This window comes from Ruditapes philippinarum, unplaced genomic scaffold, assembly GCF_026571515.1.
Source record: "Ruditapes philippinarum isolate M1 unplaced genomic scaffold, ASM2657151v2 ctg3134_1_1_1_1, whole genome shotgun sequence".
Lineage (NCBI taxonomy): Eukaryota > Metazoa > Mollusca > Bivalvia > Venerida > Veneridae > Ruditapes > Ruditapes philippinarum.
In genome coordinates, this window is record NW_026859358.1 from 134,927 (window position 1) to 155,145 (window position 20,219).

The 20,219-nt window shown below is 32.7% G+C and overlaps 1 protein-coding gene across 1 annotated transcript in view; it reads left to right on the forward strand.

The window, feature by feature from the left end:
• Positions 1–861: 861 nt before the first annotated feature.
• LOC132756236 (neurogenic locus Notch protein-like) overlaps positions 862–20,219 on the forward strand; it is a gene marked incomplete at its 3' end in the record, with an annotated part of 31,261 nt that continues 11,903 nt past the window's right edge. Inside the window, exons 1-26 of the mRNA XM_060747252.1 lie at positions 862–892; positions 1,261–1,452; positions 1,679–1,858; positions 2,877–3,039; positions 4,165–4,267; positions 4,737–4,817; positions 5,229–5,444; positions 5,902–6,066; positions 6,573–6,655; positions 6,944–7,007; positions 7,205–7,393; positions 7,861–8,075; positions 8,236–8,500; positions 9,251–9,403; positions 10,249–10,423; positions 10,794–10,981; positions 11,546–11,806; positions 12,313–12,415; positions 13,411–13,509; positions 13,774–13,887; positions 14,121–14,234; positions 15,576–15,689; positions 16,034–16,144; positions 16,504–16,617; positions 17,007–17,120; positions 19,865–19,978. Coding sequence (XP_060603235.1) covers positions 862–892; positions 1,261–1,452; positions 1,679–1,858; positions 2,877–3,039; positions 4,165–4,267; positions 4,737–4,817; positions 5,229–5,444; positions 5,902–6,066; positions 6,573–6,655; positions 6,944–7,007; positions 7,205–7,393; positions 7,861–8,075; positions 8,236–8,500; positions 9,251–9,403; positions 10,249–10,423; positions 10,794–10,981; positions 11,546–11,806; positions 12,313–12,415; positions 13,411–13,509; positions 13,774–13,887; positions 14,121–14,234; positions 15,576–15,689; positions 16,034–16,144; positions 16,504–16,617; positions 17,007–17,120; positions 19,865–19,978 — 3,721 coding nt within the window. The remainder of the gene's footprint in view (positions 893–1,260; positions 1,453–1,678; positions 1,859–2,876; positions 3,040–4,164; positions 4,268–4,736; positions 4,818–5,228; positions 5,445–5,901; positions 6,067–6,572; positions 6,656–6,943; positions 7,008–7,204; positions 7,394–7,860; positions 8,076–8,235; positions 8,501–9,250; positions 9,404–10,248; positions 10,424–10,793; positions 10,982–11,545; positions 11,807–12,312; positions 12,416–13,410; positions 13,510–13,773; positions 13,888–14,120; positions 14,235–15,575; positions 15,690–16,033; positions 16,145–16,503; positions 16,618–17,006; positions 17,121–19,864; positions 19,979–20,219) is intronic.

Below are 20,219 nucleotides of genomic sequence, written 5' to 3' on the forward strand. Positions count from 1 at the left end.
TATATCGATGCATTTTTTATTATACCATAAAATAGCAGTTCTAAAAAAACTTCTGTTGGCTGGCTCATAAATCAAGTTTTATCATGGTCACCCAACAACAGTTTATCTTAACTCAGAAAATGGTGATTACCTTCTTTTTAACTGATTTGTACTGGCAAAGTACCAGTCCTAATCGAAAGAATAGCAGTAAGACTCGCAGCAAGCTCAAATTTTCTCAGAGATTGTAGGTATACTGTACATTTAGGTAAGATATAATTTGAAGAAAAGGTCACACAAACATAGACAATTAGCGTGGCAGGCAACATTCATCAAAATATATCATATTATTAATTTTCAAAGTTATGACTTAAGTAAATAGAAGGTAAAAGAAAACGCCAACACTTACGTCGACGAAGGGGTCATGAAAATAGCGTCAATTTACGTGAGCATGCTGGCATGTTCTGAAAATGCAGAAAAGGAAAGATATTTAATGATATAAGTCTTTGACAAATAATAAACATAATTATCATAGTCAAAGCAGTAAAATCAGCATCTTTCGATTATTGGTAGAATTCTGAAAATACTAAAATGCCAAGGACCATTCTTGTCCGCTTATTATTTTTGCCAAACAGTTTATGGTGATTTAATTATAAAAATAAAAGTAATTCCCGTACATTATTTAGCTATATGTCAATAAATTTGAATTAGGGACACAAGTCATCTTTGGGAACATCCATAGCAATGGTGATTTCCATTTTTATTCGTCAATCATCTGCCAACTGTAGATACGCCGCCCAAATAATAACGAACGCGTGAGTCATGTTAAGGCGAACATTAAGAACAAGTAAGAACCAACTGCCAAGTAACTAAGTAAGAACAAATATGATGCAAGCCTTGTTTGATGACGATGGAGGTAAAGTGATGTCTGTAATCCAAGTCTTCTTGCCTCGACTTAAGCAAATTTCAACATTTTAACATAAACTGGCAATGTTGTCAGCTTACCTAAGTAGATGTGTTTATATATCATGTAACTTGCAATTTTCAATGTAATGCATTATTTTCATCTCGTATGGTCACTGACTGAAACAAACACAGTAAGTTTAACAAAATTGCATTGTGAGAGAATATAAAAGGTTATGAATTTTGCGTGTCGCAAACGACAAATAAAAAATACCTCGGTGTTTCGATATGCGACATTAAAAGAATCATAATCCACGACAAACAATACTGAGGTAGTTATCGCGAAATGTATAAATAAATAAAAAATATTAATATTTTCAGCTGTTCAGCAGTCATGTGATAGTTTTGAAGGAGACGTTACAGAAACAAGGGGAATCTGGTATTACCAAGATATATATGCTTCGTTTAGATTTGAAGGATGGTACAGACTACCGATTGGAAACTGGCAACTTCCTGCACAAAGTCAAATGTACAGTGTGTGTGGTACTGTAGGATATTTCGTAGTTCTTACAGGTGACCAGCTCTAGGATTTTATATTCTAAGTTGCGACTATGACATCGATGAATATAGTGCAAAGTCTTCGTTGTAGAATAACTTTTAGATAAGCCTCGTATCATAAGGATAAAGCGTGTCAAATACTGAAAAGTTCTCAGATCAATAGTAAACTGTAGTTGCTACAACTTCGTTAAAGTAATATGTGTTGTAGTATGTTGCTTAGAGGTACTTTCTTTATTTTCAGAGGAGCTACCGTCTACATTAGGAGAGGAGCCTAAAGAGATTAATACCTGCGTGGTAAATGAAGAACTAAGCCCCCACTGCATGATAAATATCGTTGTCAAAATACGTCTATGTGGTGAAAGACTGCATTACTATCTTCCTTATTTGGCCTGGCAGCATCCATGGACGCCTTACTGTTTCGGTAAATGTCAGACTTAAATTCAATCAAAGCGAAATAGCAATTTGTAAAACATTTTACTGATAAATGTTTTATTTTATTTTGAATTGAATGCATAATACTTTTCTGACTGAAAGTTATTCTTTTTAAATGTTATACCAGGAAAACCAAATTTTATATTGTCCAAGGATATTGACAACAATTCCATATTTGAATCACTTTTTTCGACCGTCAAAAGAATATCAGAAAAATGTGATTGAATACTCATCAATTTTGATTGAGGCAAATAACTAGTATTAAAGTGCATCTCCTCCTAAACAAAGTGAAACTTTGTTGTTATATTTTTCTGGTTCTTCGGGATCATTCGTACCAGCACTATTACCGATCAAGCCGGTGCTAGGGGACGGAGGGATGTTACTCTATTCATTATCTCTCATGTACAATCAAACCAAGTCTGCAATTTTCATAAAATTTTGTTGTGATTAATGCTTTCGAAGGATCACTTTGTTTCTAGATTATTATACTTCACAGCGACAGGTGTCTAGTGTCGTGTGGCAGCTGTAAAAAGTTGCCCAGTACTTCACTTCAGTGTTGTTTTATTTCCTGGTCCTTCGGGATCATTGATACCGGCCCTACTAAGTGTTGAGAATTGAGAACCGCTCATGCCGGTGTTAGGGGGCGTTAGGGATTTTGCACTTTTATTCATTATCCCGCATAGACAGACTCAATCAAACTGAGTCTGCATTCTTCATGATATTTTGTTGTGATTAATGCTTCCGAGGGATCCCTTTGTTTCCAGAATTTTTTACTACAGTTCCAATGAACAATAAAATTAAGGCATACTCTTAGTCTTAAACATTCAAACTAATATTGAAGAGTTACCTTTCAAAGAGCATTAATTTCGTTTTCAACATGTTCGATTTAATTAAACTTCCTTTTTAAAATACCGAAGCAAATCATAAGCATTAGGAGGTGTTTCATATCACCATTCAAATGTTGTTGTTTTAGTGTATCTAAAATGATATTTCCTAATCGAATGTAGTTCCAAGCTCTGCAGTTTATCTTCCACCCGGACTTATTGTGAAAGTCCAACCAGAACTCGTTTATACAGAAGAAGATATTGGTGGTCGACAAATGTTAACACCTTCCTTACAGTTTAAATGTATTCCAGAAACAAACAGAACATTGAACAACAAAGTTAAATGGTAATATATCTTTGAAAATTATTTAAAATTCAAACTTGTAATATGTTCGTAGGGATCACTGATTCCAGTACTTTCATTGTTGAAAATTGAGTACCGCTCATTGCTAGGAGTAAAGGATGTTGCACCTTTTCATTATCCGTCATGTACAGACTCAATCAACCCGAGTCTGCAATTTTCATATAATTAAGATGTGATAAATGCTTCCGAAGGACAACACTTTGCACAGATTTTTATACTTCACAGCAACAGGTGTCAAGTGCTAAATGGCAGCTGTAAAAAGTTGCCCGTACATCACTTTAGTGTTGTTATTTTTTATTTGGTCTTTCGGACACATTGATTCCAGTATTTTAGTTGTTGGAGTTCCGCTCAAGACGGTGCTAGGGGGCATGGTTGATGTTTTCAATAACCCCTAATGTACTGACTCAATCAAACCGAATCTGTAATTTTCATGTAATTTTGTTGTGAATAATGCTTCCGATTTCTTCACCCCGGCTTTCAAACAAAATTATCATTTTAAATTTATATTGGTAAGAGTACATTTTGTACTTATACAGTAAACAAATTGTTTACAAATTAAACTAATAATTTGTTTACTCTATTAACTTCTGCTTTTGGAACAATGTATATACTTTTGACAGATGGAACAATACATTTTTACATTTTTGTGCCTCCACTTTAGGGGGGGGGGGGGGGATTTAGTTTTTATCTAGCTCTGATATACTTGATGCTTTCTTGTCGGTTTTAAGACATGTTACTTGAAAAGTCAGTTGGTTGTCACATGACTAAGCTTTTTTCAAATGTTTCCCTTTCAAGCACTGTTCTTACATAGAGACCTAAAATACTAACGTAGTTTACCCTTGCTAAACACACTCAAATGAGTAGGCGATAGGAAACTGTTGTCGATTCACTTAATTTATCATAATTTCGAATAAAAATATGATACGGAGGAAGGTATTAGATAAAGGAAAATCAAAAGGATCATCAAAAACAATAACAACAAAAGTAAAAGCTGTCACAATAACACCAAGACATCAAATATATTAAAGTTGTGTTGGCAGTGCCCTAAAATGAAGTTCAAACATGATTGATTGTAAATAAGAAGCCATTTTTATCTAACATTTTCAGGTACATTAATAATGTGTTTATTAAAGAATACGGACCATCAACAGTTGCTGAAGAATTAGCTTTGAATGAAAAAGATATGGGCGTAGATGGTCTCGGCTTTGAGGTATATGTAGATGAAAATAGAAATAATGTATTCTTATGTGAAACATTGATATTGAATGTTTGCAAAAATATATCTGGGACAGAGAGTAAAGTAAAATAAAAAAAAACATGTACACGGGCTTTCAAAACATAAACATAAATTGACCTATCGAAAATACGTATATGTAAGTGATACATAAAAAATCAAAAGAGGTGATCATACTTATTGTATGTTAATGTAATGAAAATACTACTAGAGGTCATGGGTGATGTACAACATTCCATTTCCTCTCTGAAACATACTTTTTATTCATCAAACCGAGTCTGCAATTTTTATCATTGTACTACTATTAAAGGAACTATTATTCTTATCTTTATTCTTGGTAAATATTGTTATATACATGAAATGACTATTATAATGCGAAGTAGTTTAAGAACTATATTCATTAAATAATGTTTATAAATTACAAGAGGTTGTAACATGACTACAGGTAAAATGTGGAGTGATAGAAGTCAATGAAACAGCAGAATCAAGTGAGACTTTCAGTCAATCGTTCTATGCTGGATTTCAGGTAAGTATACGAAAGCATTAAAGAACAATGGTGAACATTGTCTTGAAGAGAAACAATTGATAAAAAGTCATTACATCAAATAGACAAAAAAGCTGGTATTGTAAATGATATTGCTGCCATTTCTTAATATAAATACATGCCATTTATAACTAAATAACAAATGATGTTACCAATTTTAATTTAGAAATATGATGAAATATATAAAAGAATAAAAGTAATCAGTTAGAAGCACAGACATCGGTAACATATGACTTTACATGTATATCATTCGTGTAACTTCATAATGAGATCTTTTACAAATGGCTAGTTTTACGAGTATTTTAGAAACAGCAAATAAAAAATGTACCATAATATGTTATCACACGAATCTTGGTAATTAGATGTTTATTTGTGAAATGCTTAAATTTAAAGACTTCATCAGAAGAAATAACCGTCAGTAAAAGCAGTTTTGAGGAAGTTACAGTACAACAAACTGTTCCCATGGGATGCAGGTATATTGAGGGTGAAGCCACGTCTTGTTCCACTACAGTGTCTTTATACGATGGTAATCTGAGTGAACACCCATGTGAAGCTGGAATATCTGCGGTTAACGCTGATAATGATGATATGTGCACAAACCAAATACAAGTAGGACCATCATGAGCAATACTTTTTGTTCTCTAGTTAAATAAATTTAACAAGAATGCAGTATTTATTTCTGCTATTATTAACAAAGAAGCTATTGCAATCAGGATATCAAACAAAAAAAAAAACACTAGAAGAAACCTCATTTCCATAACAATTCTTTAGATTGACTCGATATCTTTGTTTTTATACTTTGACTTAAATCTGATTGACCAGGTTTGAAACATTAAAAATAAATCAGATCAGAGTAAATGAAAGTGAGGTTCTTGATACATGTAGCTAATATTAAATAAGGTATCATTTTATTTCTCCAGCAAGATATTAAATCTAGTTGTAATTAACTGTGATATAATAATGACATAACTGCTGCAGAAACATCTCTAATTTGCTTAGTGTTAACATTCGGTCAACTATCGTTCTTATCATATTGCTAATTCGCTTCGTTTTGATTTTTCCCAAGACTCTGCAAAAGAAAGATTCGTGGGACTCTAATAAGAAATATAAATTTCGAGTTTCTACTGTTGATAGTAATTATGATGACGGGAAAGAGTTTGGTGTTCGTGTACAAATAGGAAGTACGGTAGATCATGCAATATGGAAAGGATACACAATTGAAAATATCAAGGTATGCATATCTCCTTCATTCTGTAACGATTTCGATGACATGTTTATCTGAAAAATGAAGCAGTTTAATCCGCTTGTGTCATGTTTGTGTCGTGTGCTTAAAACAAGAATAACTTAGTTCTTCTCAAAATAATGTTATAATAATACAGACTTTGTTATCATCCAAATTGAAGTGCTTGGTATATTATAATTGTATACAAATAATTGGAATATCGTACCGCCTTCCATGTAATTCTTTAAGTAATCCGTTTCTTTGAATTAAACGTAACAGTGAATATTGTTTAATTTAAAAAAAATAATTTCTTATTTTTATTTTATTTTTTATTTTATTTATTTATTCTTTTGCACACAAAAATAAATTTTACTATGATTTTTGTATGTTATTCGGCTTTTATATTTGCTTTTTATAATTATATTGTATTTTGAATAAATGCGAACAAATGATTACACAATTAGCTATAGGATTCTCGTCTAATATACAATGTATGTGATTATTGGTTATAATAGGTGAAAGTGACTGATACTGGAACATATCAAAACAAAATGTGCTACTCGCACGTGGATCCACACATGAGAACTGGTGATGGAAGGTATTTTGTGCTATTTAATTTTATTTTATGTTATTTTGTTATGTGGAAATATAGTTATCTTTTCTTGACGTTTTTTTATTTAGCTCTTTTTAAGGTTTAAATTTCAATAAGTCAGTTTTGTCGCAAGATTTTTCCTTTATTCGTGTTTGTCTAATGAATTACTAGCTTAAGAGCACATCTAATTATTCGTAGATAAGTTTCGCAAATTAATATTTTTTTCCGACAAAAGACAAGAATTGTCTTTAAATTCGTGAATTGTCATTGTCATATCATCCATTCTTCTTGAAGGTCGTATGAAAACCAAAGAGAAGGATATTACATGTTGTTTCAACACAAAAGCAGTGACATTGAAGTTAGTATTTTCTATTTTCTTTTTACTGTTTATATCAAGAGAGATAGATTTTTATTTTCTCTGAAAATGTAAAGAAAAACAACATTGTTTTCTGGTAAAGTATTTTGATAAAATTATTATTTGCTTAAATTGACTTTTTCGATTGCTTTTTGATAATTATTGATAAAAGAATTATTTGATGTTTTATTGGTAAAAAGGTACAGGAAAGAACGAAATACTGCTTTGGTGGTGGTAGGGGACCAGTTTGCGCATGTGCTATTGCCGTTCGTGCTGGTGCTGATGTATTTATGATCAACCGCTGTGGAACAATAAACTTCCTCGACTTCGTCAGTTGTGATGATGGTGGAATTATTCAAGTAGAAAAGTTAAATGATGCAACTTATAAGGTAATACTTTAATAGTGAATTATGCTTTCCATATCTTAATATGTTATGGTTTCATGCAAACTCATGCGCTTTTTTTCTGTCGTTGCGAAGTTCAGTTCAATCAGAGATATTTCAAAGAATTGATCATTTTGATGGTTAATTTACTAATTATGGTAATTAGAAAAGTTTAGGATGAAATATAGAAATTGCCTAATTAGACTGTTCTACTGTCTTTGCCAATTGAACACATCCGAATTCTGAAAAAAATATCTGTAGAAACTCCCACGTGCAACGTGGGTTATTATATAATCATTAACAGTTGATTATAAAATTAGAAATAAGAATTATTGCAAAATTCAAACTTATTTGACATTAACTTGCACTCACACGATTTATAATGTATAAACATAATGCCACTTTAATTCTGATTTGCGTTTTTTCATGATTCTGGTAATATTTTGATAGTTTTCAAAGTGATTTCTTTTTAGATAATCACACCAACCGGAACGCAAGTTATTGTAAATTTACTCGGGGGATATTACCAGAACACTATGAATATTGATATAATTATGTCACCAAAAGATCTTGGGAACACACAGGGATTATGCGGAAACTTTGATGGGGATCCGAATAATGATTTCGTATTAAAAGATGGGACCCAAGCAAGCAATAACAACGATTACAGGTTTTCTGAAAGCTGGAGGTATAGTCTGTTTTTAATATTCACCAAATCGTTTTCAAGCAAATCATTGAATAACTTTTTTGTTGATATTCATATTTATACTTTTCTGGACGTATTTTATATTACACAGCAATGCAAAGATATAAATGCATAAGATATAATGTTATGGTCTTTTATGAAGGTTGCCGGGAAATATCAACCTGTTCACGCTGTCTAAACGTGTCTTAGAAAATTGGGCTGCTAGGAATGAAGTGACGTGTCGTTGTGTAGACGGTATTTGTACTGTGCAAAAGCGACGTGAATGTGGTCGAACAGCAAATTCAATAACAAAGAAAAAGTGCGACATACACAGCCGAAAGAAACGTGAGATGGGAGCTGAAAAGCATCAGCAAGAAATAGATCGTCTCTATAAGTTAATGCAGACATCCAGACCTGTAATCGTAAAGGTTAGTCTTAAAACGTACAGACAAGCAATATTTTGTATTACATTCTTTTTCATGGATTTACTTTCAACGTCTTAAACAGTGTTCTAAATGATTTCTTATTCAAATACATGTACACACGTTATAATGATATTTAAATATAAAAAAGTTATTTATTGAATTTTTAAAAGCCTTATTACAAACAAAATTGCAACATATGTTCTCGCGAACATCAAAAATCATTTTTGTTGTTTACATACTGATTGGTGTATGCTAGTCAGGAAAATGCCTCAAATAATTAGACAGTTTGGTTTGATTTGTACATTACTATCAAGTTTTATTTCCTGTACAGGTTATCCATATAAAATCATTAAGATGCATGCCATTTTTTTTTGTCCTAGGTTATAGTAACTTATTAGAATATTTAAAGTTATTTATCTGCTGCAAAAATTGATATTTTAATTTTGAAAATGAAATTGAAAAAAACCTGCATGGAAGAATGAAAGAAATATGTTTGTATATTCGCAAAAAAAGCGAATGGCACATGCTACTTTAATTAGCAGCATACTCTTTTATTCCAAGACAGTTTATTCTGATTATAAAAACAATAAAATAATTCTGTTTAAAATCATTTGATTACCTTTATACCATTTATCACCTCAAATAAAAATACTATTTTTTTCTTTCTATATTTATATCCAAAACCTTCAGAGAAATTTGGATTTAAAAATACGAGAGGCGGTAACTTAATATCATACTATTCCGTGTTTTCAGCGAAGTACAGAAGAAACTAATATAACAGCTGATGAAGCTAAGACAATATGTCGAGAGTCAATTTACTCAAGTCCGGCCATCAGGGAAATGCCAGATAAAACTGCAGGTGAAGACCCTGAAGAAGTTATAAGACAGTGTATTTTTGACGTACAGGTAATTATGATCAGTATTGAATTTGTGTTTTTTTTTCACATGGTATCTCATATTTTTATGTCAATTTTATTGATTTTCCTTTATCTTGCAGAATCGAATTCACGATAATATTACAAACAAGCTGCTATTTTATATTGATTGTTTCCACTCAAATGTTTATATTGATTGTTTCCACTCAAATGTTTATATTGATTGTTTCCACTCAAATGTTTATATTGATTGTTTCCACTCAAATGTTTATATTGATTGTTTCCACTCAAATGTTTATATTGATTATGTCCACTCAAAAGTTATTATTTCTTTGAAACATTATGTAACTGATAGATTGATTAATATTTTGTTAACAAACTGATATTAAGAATTTCTTTTTGTCTGGCATGAGTTAATACTCTTTAAATAATGTTTTCAAACAGAGACTATTTTGAATAGAATATGCTATTTCTTCATTATCTTGGTGTCTTTTACATGTTTTATATATACGTACTATAAATATAAAGCACACGTCCGTTCACTTTGATCAAATGAGCAAATTGGTTGTTTATTTAAATTTCCACTGACCTTGAGTCGCATGGGTCAAAAGACATACTTGCGCATCTGAGTAGAACTATTTATTTGTTTATCAATTAAATTTACCAAATGATCCATTGCAACACATATAGTAATTACACTTGTCAAGAATGTAAATAAAATCATTTAAGTGATTACTTAATGATTCGCTTAAGATGTTTAAAAATGTAACTTTAAAACAGTGAATTATTTGGCAGATGTATTTTCGGTAAACCGGTAGGATAGGTTGCCATTTCAATATTAGTAATTAAGATATTCACACCATTTATTGATTGCAGGAATCAAACGACAAATCTTGGGCGAGTGTGCATGTCGATGCTGTCAACACAATAGCAAAAACGATTTTGGACCTGAATCCGGTGTATGTCGCAAACAAAACTGATGATGTAGAAATATTCCTAAAACAAACCTGTGTGGGTAATTGCAGTGGCAATGGATTGTGTCTAGACACAGGTTTGCTGTATTTTATCCCATATCAACAGAACAAAATTGCTGCATCCTTATTTCTGTACCAATAAGTCCTACTTTCACGTCATTTTTAGTGAGACAAATGTGATTAATGATATATTATGATGTTTTTGATCTTATAGTAAATCTTTTTTTGTGTTTATGTGTAAAATAACACACAGTTTATTACAACAATTATAGATATATGAATACTTGTTCCGTTCGTATATTTCTATCACATGATTTTCTTTCTTGAAAATATTATGATTGTTTTAGTTTCATTTTCAGATTCATTTTGTAACCTATCTTGTTCAAATTGTACTACTCATATCAAACAATTTTGATATTGGCAAGACGACTTCTTTTTAATTTCCAGGTGAGTGTAACTGTACAACCTGGTACAGGGGATCTGACTGCAGTTATGATCTACGTGTGCCTGTGGTAATAGAAGATATCCAAGGCGGAGGGGAATGTGACAAAGCCAATTCTTCTGACTGCACTTGTTTTACTATTCGAACAGATAACATCTTTGATGGATTCTATTGTCAAATATCTATTTCCAGGGTAATTCCATACAGTAATACTAAAAGAAATGTTATTTGTTTTTAAAAATTTTTAATGGCTTTATCTACCAAAATTTTGCATCCGTTCAATCAAGATTTAGTGCATATTTATATGTATTGAAAAGTCTGTGTTTTTTAATCAGCATGGATGCCGATCTGTTACAGAAGTACATACAATTGTTGAAGAACTTTGTAAGATCGATATATCAGTTTTTTTCTGAATATCTGAATACCGCTTAAATACGTAACATTGGGAATAACATGATATTTATGTTGCATAAATAGTTGTGTTTTGTTATAATTTTAATAAATTGGGCTTTCATTGCTCCCTTTCCAGACATTTTGTGAAACAAGACTTTTCAATAATAACATTTTAAGTTTTTCTATCGAGTTGTCCAATTTTATTGTGCATAATTCATTTAAATGAATTTATTTTTCTAAGGGTCAAGTTTATATTACTTTCATATGTACACAGAAAAAATGAACAATATAATTTTTAAATGTTTAAACTTGTTCTGTAGGATTTATATTCTCGCCTCACTGTTATTCTGTTTTAAATTTCCAGATAAATAAAACTGGTCAAGAACAAACTTTAGTTGAGAGCTATAAAGAAAAGGGTGGATATGAAGATATTTTCACAGGCACGTGTTGCTTAACATCCGAACAAGAAGATTTGTCATCGGAAATGACAGATTATGTTCACGTGTATAGGTTCTCCGCAAGCAATGACGGAAACAACTTTGGAGATCCACAAACAGTTTATGTGTATGATACAACGTGTCATGATGTTTATATAAATGGAACAAATTATGTGGTTACTCTTAAGGTAAATTGATAAAACATAGTATTTAAATACGCATTTCAATTTCCTTATTAAAAATGGTGTGTTTTTTATTTTCATATGAATAATAAATTTGTTGACAGAAGATCTTACATGAGTCTCTTTTTATATTGCATTTATTAAACTCATTGAAACAAATTAGAAAATACAATTATTTTAAACATGTTGCGTTAAAGTGGCATAATGCCCATACAAGAGTAAATAGTAATTGAAACGATTTTTATTTCATCATGAACATCTTCCAATGTCAGCTGAAAAATATAGTCCTTTAAGGTCAACTTGACAATGAAACAATAGTAAAATATCACTTTAATACGTTTATAAAATTCAAGGTTTTTATTTAACGTGTATAATAGATTTCAATAATTATGGATTATAGACAATCCTGTACAGTCCTCAATTTTTAACTTTTTCAAAATATATTACTTATCGCATGCTAAATACAATTTTATCAGTCTCCCATATATACTTTCTTTTATTCATTTTTAAAGGACAACTTTTGTTTCATCGAGGGTCAGTGTTTCTATGAAGGGGAAGTGTCAATGACAAGTTGCATGTTTTGTAACTCAACTGAAAATGCTCGAAACTGGACAGGTACTTCTTTATATATTTATTCAACTATTCTATAAGTTATTATGATGATTATAATTATGGTGACTATTATTTAAAATAATTTGCGATATGTTAATAGCAACTGTTACATAAAGTTTCTTATTTGTTAAATCATATTAAACAAAAGCAAGAAACTGTTTCTTATTTATCGAGTCAGGTGAAATGAAATAGCATCTTATTCTTTGAGTGGAGTGGCAGCATCAAGTCCGGTAAAATTGAGGTATTAGTGGTGTTGGAGGTATTATAACTGTGTAAGATGTTAGTTCATTTGATATCGTTTACTTCAAATACAATATTTACACGAGTGGCTCACTCGAAATTTCATATTTACACATAAAACAGATCAATATTTGCTATGCTCATTAAGAAGCAACATACATTTTTTTATTCATTATGTCTTGACAAATGGATATTATTAACAGTTGATCACAAAATTTGGTGAAAAGAAAGCAGCATACTTTCTTGTTCATTGAACCTGGTGAAATGGAAATGATTAACTGTTTCTAATTCGTTATATCTGTTAAATGGATGACATATTTTCATTGACGCATAAACATGGGGTGATGCGTTATAAATGCTCGGAATTTAATCAAATGTTTATATATGTTTTTCACTTTGACAATTGCTTAGGGATAACAAAACCTTATCAGTCTGAAAATGTCGACTAATGCCGGATAATGTCGAATAAACCCGAAGCCGCTTTTGCTTTTTTTCAGCAATTTTCGTAAATATATATTTAGTTAATTTGTGTCACGTCATTATTTAAGATATTGTGAATAATGCGTCTCAAATACATGCTCATATATTACATTACATTGCGGACCTGGTTTGTTTCAGTCTGTTCATGAGGGATAATGAAAACATGCAACATCCCTCACGCTCCCTTGCACCGGCTTGATCTGTATGCAATAAAAGCTTATGCTTCATTTTGTAACAATCATTTAGCCATTGACATAACTAGCTTCACTGTATTTCAGAGTACAACCAGTGTTTGAATGGAGGAACTTGTGCCTATCGTGACAACCAACATGCATGTGATTGTACTGCAGGATATACAGGAAGTACTTGCGAAACAGGTAGCCCCTTAATTTTTATGATTTTCATCGTAATGGTATTCACAAGCGAAATGCCACGAAATTAAGTAAAAGAAAATATGCCGACAGGCCCTTATAATTCGTTTTTACACAGTAACATCACTGTTTTGATTTTCTTTTAAATAATGTTATAATATTTTCTGTCTTAAAAGAACGCATTTTTCTAAATGTGTCATTTGAAATGTGTTATAAATTAGTATGATATACTGTATGACAGGTAAACTTTGATTATTTTTAAACTTTAAGATATAGATGAATGTTTGTCACTTCCTTGTAAGAATAACGGCACGTGCGTTGATGTTGTCAATGGATACATTTGCAATTGCTCGGATGGATATGAAGGTCAAAGCTGCGAAACTGGTAAAATTGTTAAGCATATCTAAAAAATCATAATTTACAGCGCATTTAAGTCGTTTCTGCTAAACTAATCATTTAGTTACGTTTTCTTTCACAAAAAATGCACACAAATATTATATTTGCAACGTGAGCACATGGATAATGCGTGATAAGAGCAGCGCTGGAAATATTTTCTTTTCCAACATTTGACCATGGTACGATGATGATTTGGTTAGGTATGTTTATATTGTTTTCAGATATAGACGATTGTGTAGAAAACCCATGCGGGACTGGAGGTGAATGTGTGGATAAAGTGAATGGATTCAGTTGCAACTGTAGACAAGGTTACACTGGTGATGTTTGTGAAACAGGTTGGTGTTATATACTATTATTACCCCTCACTTTTTTCGTAATGCTAATTTCCCATAGGCCTCTGGGAGTTATTTTTACTGTTAATGCAAGTGTACCACGTGACTAAGAATTTTGTACTGTTACATAGGTAACAGTATTTTTTAAGAGGTCACGTGGTCTATTTCCTAAATAAAATGAAATGAAATGGCCGCCATTTTGTTCTCGATTCATTCTTATTTTCAAAGTTTAACCCCGATAGGACATCAATTTCTCCTCTTGAGTCCCTATGACACTCATAAAATTTAGTTGTTTGCACCCTGGTGAGCTTTTCGCGTATAAAATATCTTTTTGCTGAATAGTCGAAAAGTGAACATCCGTTTTCAACGGAAGTAATTGCAATGTAAATAATGTGTCAAACTGGAACATACAGACGATTTAAGCATGCAACAAAGGATTATTTAACAAATTTAGTCAGTGAAACGTTACAGATATGGTGGACATAGGATATCATCGTTATTTTGTCAAAAACCATGCTAAGAATATTCTGGAAACAGAAGGATCCGATTTCACAGATCATAACCGTGTAAATGGGTTAGTGTTTTGTTTCCTAAATAAAACCTAGCTTATTGTATGTTTATGATTTGTAGATATCATCACTTGCTTAAAGAATGAAAGAAAAAGAAAACTTCTCAAGTAGGCCTACGGTAAAGTACACTTAAAACTTAAAAGATAAGGACAGTTTAGTTATTGTTATTCTTGGTTTATTTTTGTTACAGTTAGATTTAAATTGACAATTTCAGATCATCTCAGTATTTTTGTTCGTGGTAATAAAATAAATAACACATGGGTTTGTGAGTAACAGTAAAAATATCATCCCTCGTAAAAATACTGTTACCCTCGGCTACGCCTCGGGTAACAGTATTTTCCTCGGGATGATATTTTTACTGTTACCCACAAACCCATGTGTTATTTATATACTATTTTTATACTACTCTTTGTATATTATTTATTTTTGCTTATAAATTGTATATTTTATATTAATGCCTTTCAAAAAGTAAGCTGAACGAAGACATCGGTCTTGATTTACAATCAATAATGTCTAGGCATATATAAAGCTGGAAAAGGGCAGAACCCTCGGAAGCGACGAATAACAACAGCATTAGACAGGTCTGATTTAAATCTCATCATCTCTCACGTCCATGGAACTGGTTTAAGCGGTATGAAATCTTCAATTATTATACTAAATGTGCTGGAATCAATGATCCCGAAAAGACAGAAAATTGAACAACACTTGAGTGAAAAACGGGGCAACTTTTGCAGTACTGCATTTGACAAAATAAACATTTCCCTTTTTCTTTCAGATATAGACGAATGTTTATCTCAGCCATGTACGAATGGGGGTTTGTGCGTAGATCAGGTCAATGGGTACAATTGTACATGTGTTGATGGCTATGGGGGCGCCACGTGCGATACTGGTAATCTTAAAAAGTGACATTTGTACTATATGATAGATTCAGTGTCTGATTTCTGTTTACATTTCTTGAGTTTTCTTGTTTGTCTGGTTGGTTGACTGGCTCGATAGTGGCTGTATGGTTGATTTGTTGAATTGTGAACATGGTCAACAAGGAAAGACGTCGTTCAATGACCAACATTTGAATAAATAATAATTTGAACTTTAAATTTTTTTTTTGATAGATCTGTATACTCGTGTGAAAAGGACTTGTTGTCATTTATCTTTGCTTTTAATCTAACAAAGTTATCATCGTTTGAAATAACAGTATGTAATGAAATAATATGCGATGTATCTTTTCTATTTAAGAGATAGACGAATGTTTGTCGGATCCTTGTCAATATGGGAACTGTACTGATATATTTACTGGCTATGTGTGTACCTGTTTGGAGGGATATGAAGGACAAAATTGTGAAATAGGTATATATTATGAATATGCTTTAAGGAAAATATCTTATTGGACACAAAATATATTTCAAGACATCATTCGACAAGATTCGATGGTTCGTTTGGCACTTGCCTGTCTTTGGACATATATCGTATCCAAACTAATGATGCACATTTAAATACCGTTATGATTCCAATGATATATATCATTTTGAATTAAGTAAACATTTGGAGAACTTTCATATAGCCAATAGTAAGTACTGTAGTAAACATAATGCTGTTTAATATGTGTACAATTTTGTTGGTACATACATGCGTGAACATAGAGCATTCTCTTATAAAGCTCATGCATTGTACTGAAGTACTAATTGTGGTTGTTTGATTTTTCTTAGATACCAATGATTGTGTACCGTACCCGTGTCAACATGATGGTACTTGTATGGATTTTGTCAATTCCTATAAATGTACTTGTGCAGATGGCTATAATGGAACTCACTGTGAAATAGGTATTAAGTATTTGTGTTTTATCAACGTGAGTGCTAAAAACAATTAAAAAGTGTTTGCAGTATCAATAGCATAATCTTGCGAAAATCAAACATGTGTACAATTCAGTGCAATAATAATGTTTTAATAATAAATGGATATAATTTTCAGATATAAATGAATGTGAATCCAGTCATAATGATAATTTAATAATAAAATGAAGATTACAATGACAATAATGATGATTTATTGAAAAACTGTTTGAATAATAAAAAGATGAAATTTTCAGATATAAATGAATGTGAATCCAGTCATAAGGGTAAATTAATTAATAATAAAATGAAGATGACAATGATGATGATGATGATTTATTGAAAACCATCCTGATTACAGAACTTCGTTATATTTTCAGATATAAATGAGTGTGAATCCAGTCCGTGTCAGAATGAAGCCGAATGTAAAGATGATGTCAATCAATATTCATGCACGTGTAAACCTGGATACATTGGGACCCACTGTGAAACAAGTAGGTGCCATGATTCAATTAATTATGCCCCCATTTTGAAAAAAATGCACTTGTCGGTCCGTCGGTCCGTCGGTCCGTAGACCAAATGGTTTCCGAGTGATAACTAAAGAACCCTTAGGCCTAGGAACTTCAAACTTGGTATGGTGATTGGTCATGACCAGTAGATGACCCCTATTGATTTTGGGTTCAAGGGGTCAAAGGTCAAGGTCACATTGACCTTGAAAGCAAAAACGGTTTCCGATCAATAACTAAAGAACCTTAAGGCCTAGGAACTTCAAACTTGTTATGGTGATTGGTCATGACCAGTAGATGACCCCTATTGAGTTTGGGGTCAAGGGGTCAAAGGTCAAGGTCACATTGACCTTGAAAGCAAAAACGGTTTCCGATCAATAACTAAAGAACCTTAAGGCCTAGGAACTTCAAACTTGGTATGGTGATTGGTCATGATCAGTAGATGACCCCTATTGATTTTGGAGTCAAGGGGTCAAAGGTCAAGGTCACATTGACCTTGAAAGCAAAAACGGTTTCCGATCAATACCTAAAGAACCTTAAGGCTTAGGAACATCAAACTTGGTATGGTGATTGGTCATGATCAGTAGATGATCCCTATTGATTTTGGGGTCAAGGGGTCAAAGGTCAAGGTCACATTGACCTTGTAGGTAAAAACGGTTTCCGATCAATAACTAAAGAACCTTAAGGCCTAGGAACATCAAACTTGGTATGGTGATTGGTCATGATCAGTAGATGACCCCTATTGATTTTGGGGTCAAGGGGTCAAAGGTCAAGGTCACATTGACCTTGTAGGTAAAAACGGTTTCCTATCAATAACTAAAGAACCTTAAGGCCTAGGAACTTCAAACTTGGTATGGTGATTGGTCATGATCCGTAGATGACCCGTATAGATTTTGGGGTCAAAGGTCAAGGTCACATTGACCTTTTAAATAAAAAAAGGTTTCTGATCAATAACAAAAGAACCCTTAGGCCTAGGAACTTCAAACTTGGTATGGTGATTGGTTATGACCAATCAGATGACCCCTATTGATTTTGGCGTTAAGGGGTCAAAGGTCAAGGTCACATTGACCTTGTAGGTAAAAACGGTTTCCGATCAATAATGAAAGAACCCTTAGGCCTAGGGACTTCAAACTTGAGTTGGTGATTGGTCATGATCAGTAGATGACCCCTATTGATTTTGGGGTCTAGGGGTCAAAGGTCAAGGTTACATTGACCTTGTAGGTAAAAATGCTTTCGGATCAATAACTTAAAAACCCTTATGCCTAGGAACTTCAAACTTGGTATGGTGATTGGTCATGACCAGCAGATGACCTATTGATTTTGGGGTCAAGGGGTCAAAGGTCAAGGTCACATTGACCTTGTAGGTAAAAACGGTTTCCGATCAATTAACTAAAAACGCTTAGGCCTAGGAACTTCAAACTTTGTGTGATGATTGGTCATGACCAGCAGATGACCCCTATTGAGTTTTAGGTGAAGGGGTCAAAGGTCAAGGTCACATTGACCTTTTAAGTAAAAACGGTTTCTGATCAATAACTCAAGAACGCTTAGGCCTAGGAACTTCAAACTTGGTATGGTGATTTGTCATGACCAGCAGATTACTCCTATTGATTTTGGGATCAAGGGGTCAAAGGTCAAGGTCACATTGACCTTGTAGGTAAAAACGGTTTCCGATCAATTAACTAAAAACGCTTAGGCCTAGGAACTTCAAACTTTGTGTGATGATTGGTCATGACCAGCAGATGACCCCTATTGAGTTTTAGGTGAAGGGGTCAAAGGTCAAGGTCACATTGACCTTTTAAGTAAAAACGGTTTCTGATCAATAACTCAAGAACGCTTAGGCCTAGGAACTTCAAACTTGGTATGGTGATTTGTCATGACCAGCAGATTACTCCTATTGATTTTGGGATCAAGGGGTCAAAGGTCAAGGTCACAATGACCTTGTAAGTAAAAACGGTTTCTGATCAATAACTAAAGAACGCTTCGGCCTAGAAACTTCAAACTTGGCATGGTGATTGGTCATGACCAGCAGATGACCCCTATTGATTTTGGGGTCAAAGGTCAAGGTCACATTGACCTTGTATGTTAAAACGGTTTCCGATCAATAATAAGAGAACCCTTAGGCCTAAGAACTTCAAACTTGGCATGGTGATTGGTCATGACCAGCAGATGACCCCTATTGATTTTGGGGTCAAGGGGTCAAAGGTCAAGGTCACATTGACCTTGTAGGTAAAAACGGTTTCTGATCAATTTACTAAAAACGCCTAGGCCTAGGAACTTCAAACTTTGTATGATGATTGGTCGTGACCAGCAGATGACCCCTATTGAGTTTTGGGTCAAGGGGTCAAAGGTCAAGGTCATGACCAGTAGATACTTTATAACCCTTATTAATTGTTTGATCACTGGGTCAGACGTCATGCATAATAACCTTATCACATGACTAATTGGCTGCTGATAGGGGGCATACATGTTTAACAAACATATCTTGTTTAGATTGATTTGTATTTATTCCCTTATTTGAGCAAATCGGAACACAATTTCATTATTTATTGTTAGTATAATTGTCCAACAAAGGTGTGTGTGAATGTGATATGAATCTTTAATATTTAGGTTAAATACAATCTTTAGAATAAAAATCAAAGTTTTAACTTATTTGAAAATTTATATATAGGGCGATTAAAATGGACAGAAAGTTTAATTCGTCTTAATGAAGAAATTTTTATTAACATTATTAGACATAGATGAATGTCAATCCAATCCGTGTCAGAATGAAGCCCAATGCATCGATGAAGTCAATCAATATTCATGTTCGTGCAAAGATGGGTACACGGGAATCCATTGTGAAACAAGTATGCATCTTATTAGTTTGGTCACATCTATCAGTTTTGTTTATTTTCTATTTATGTATTCTGATCTGTTTTAAAATATCCAGAATCTACAAATGAATGTTTATTTCTAATAAATGTATTTTCATCTTTTTTGAAAAATCCAGAACCTGCAAAGAACTACAGTTTCTTCAATAAGAAATTAAAAAGATATACCTTTCTTTGTACTTGCACGTTTTCTATTAAAAAGAAGCTTTTTATATTT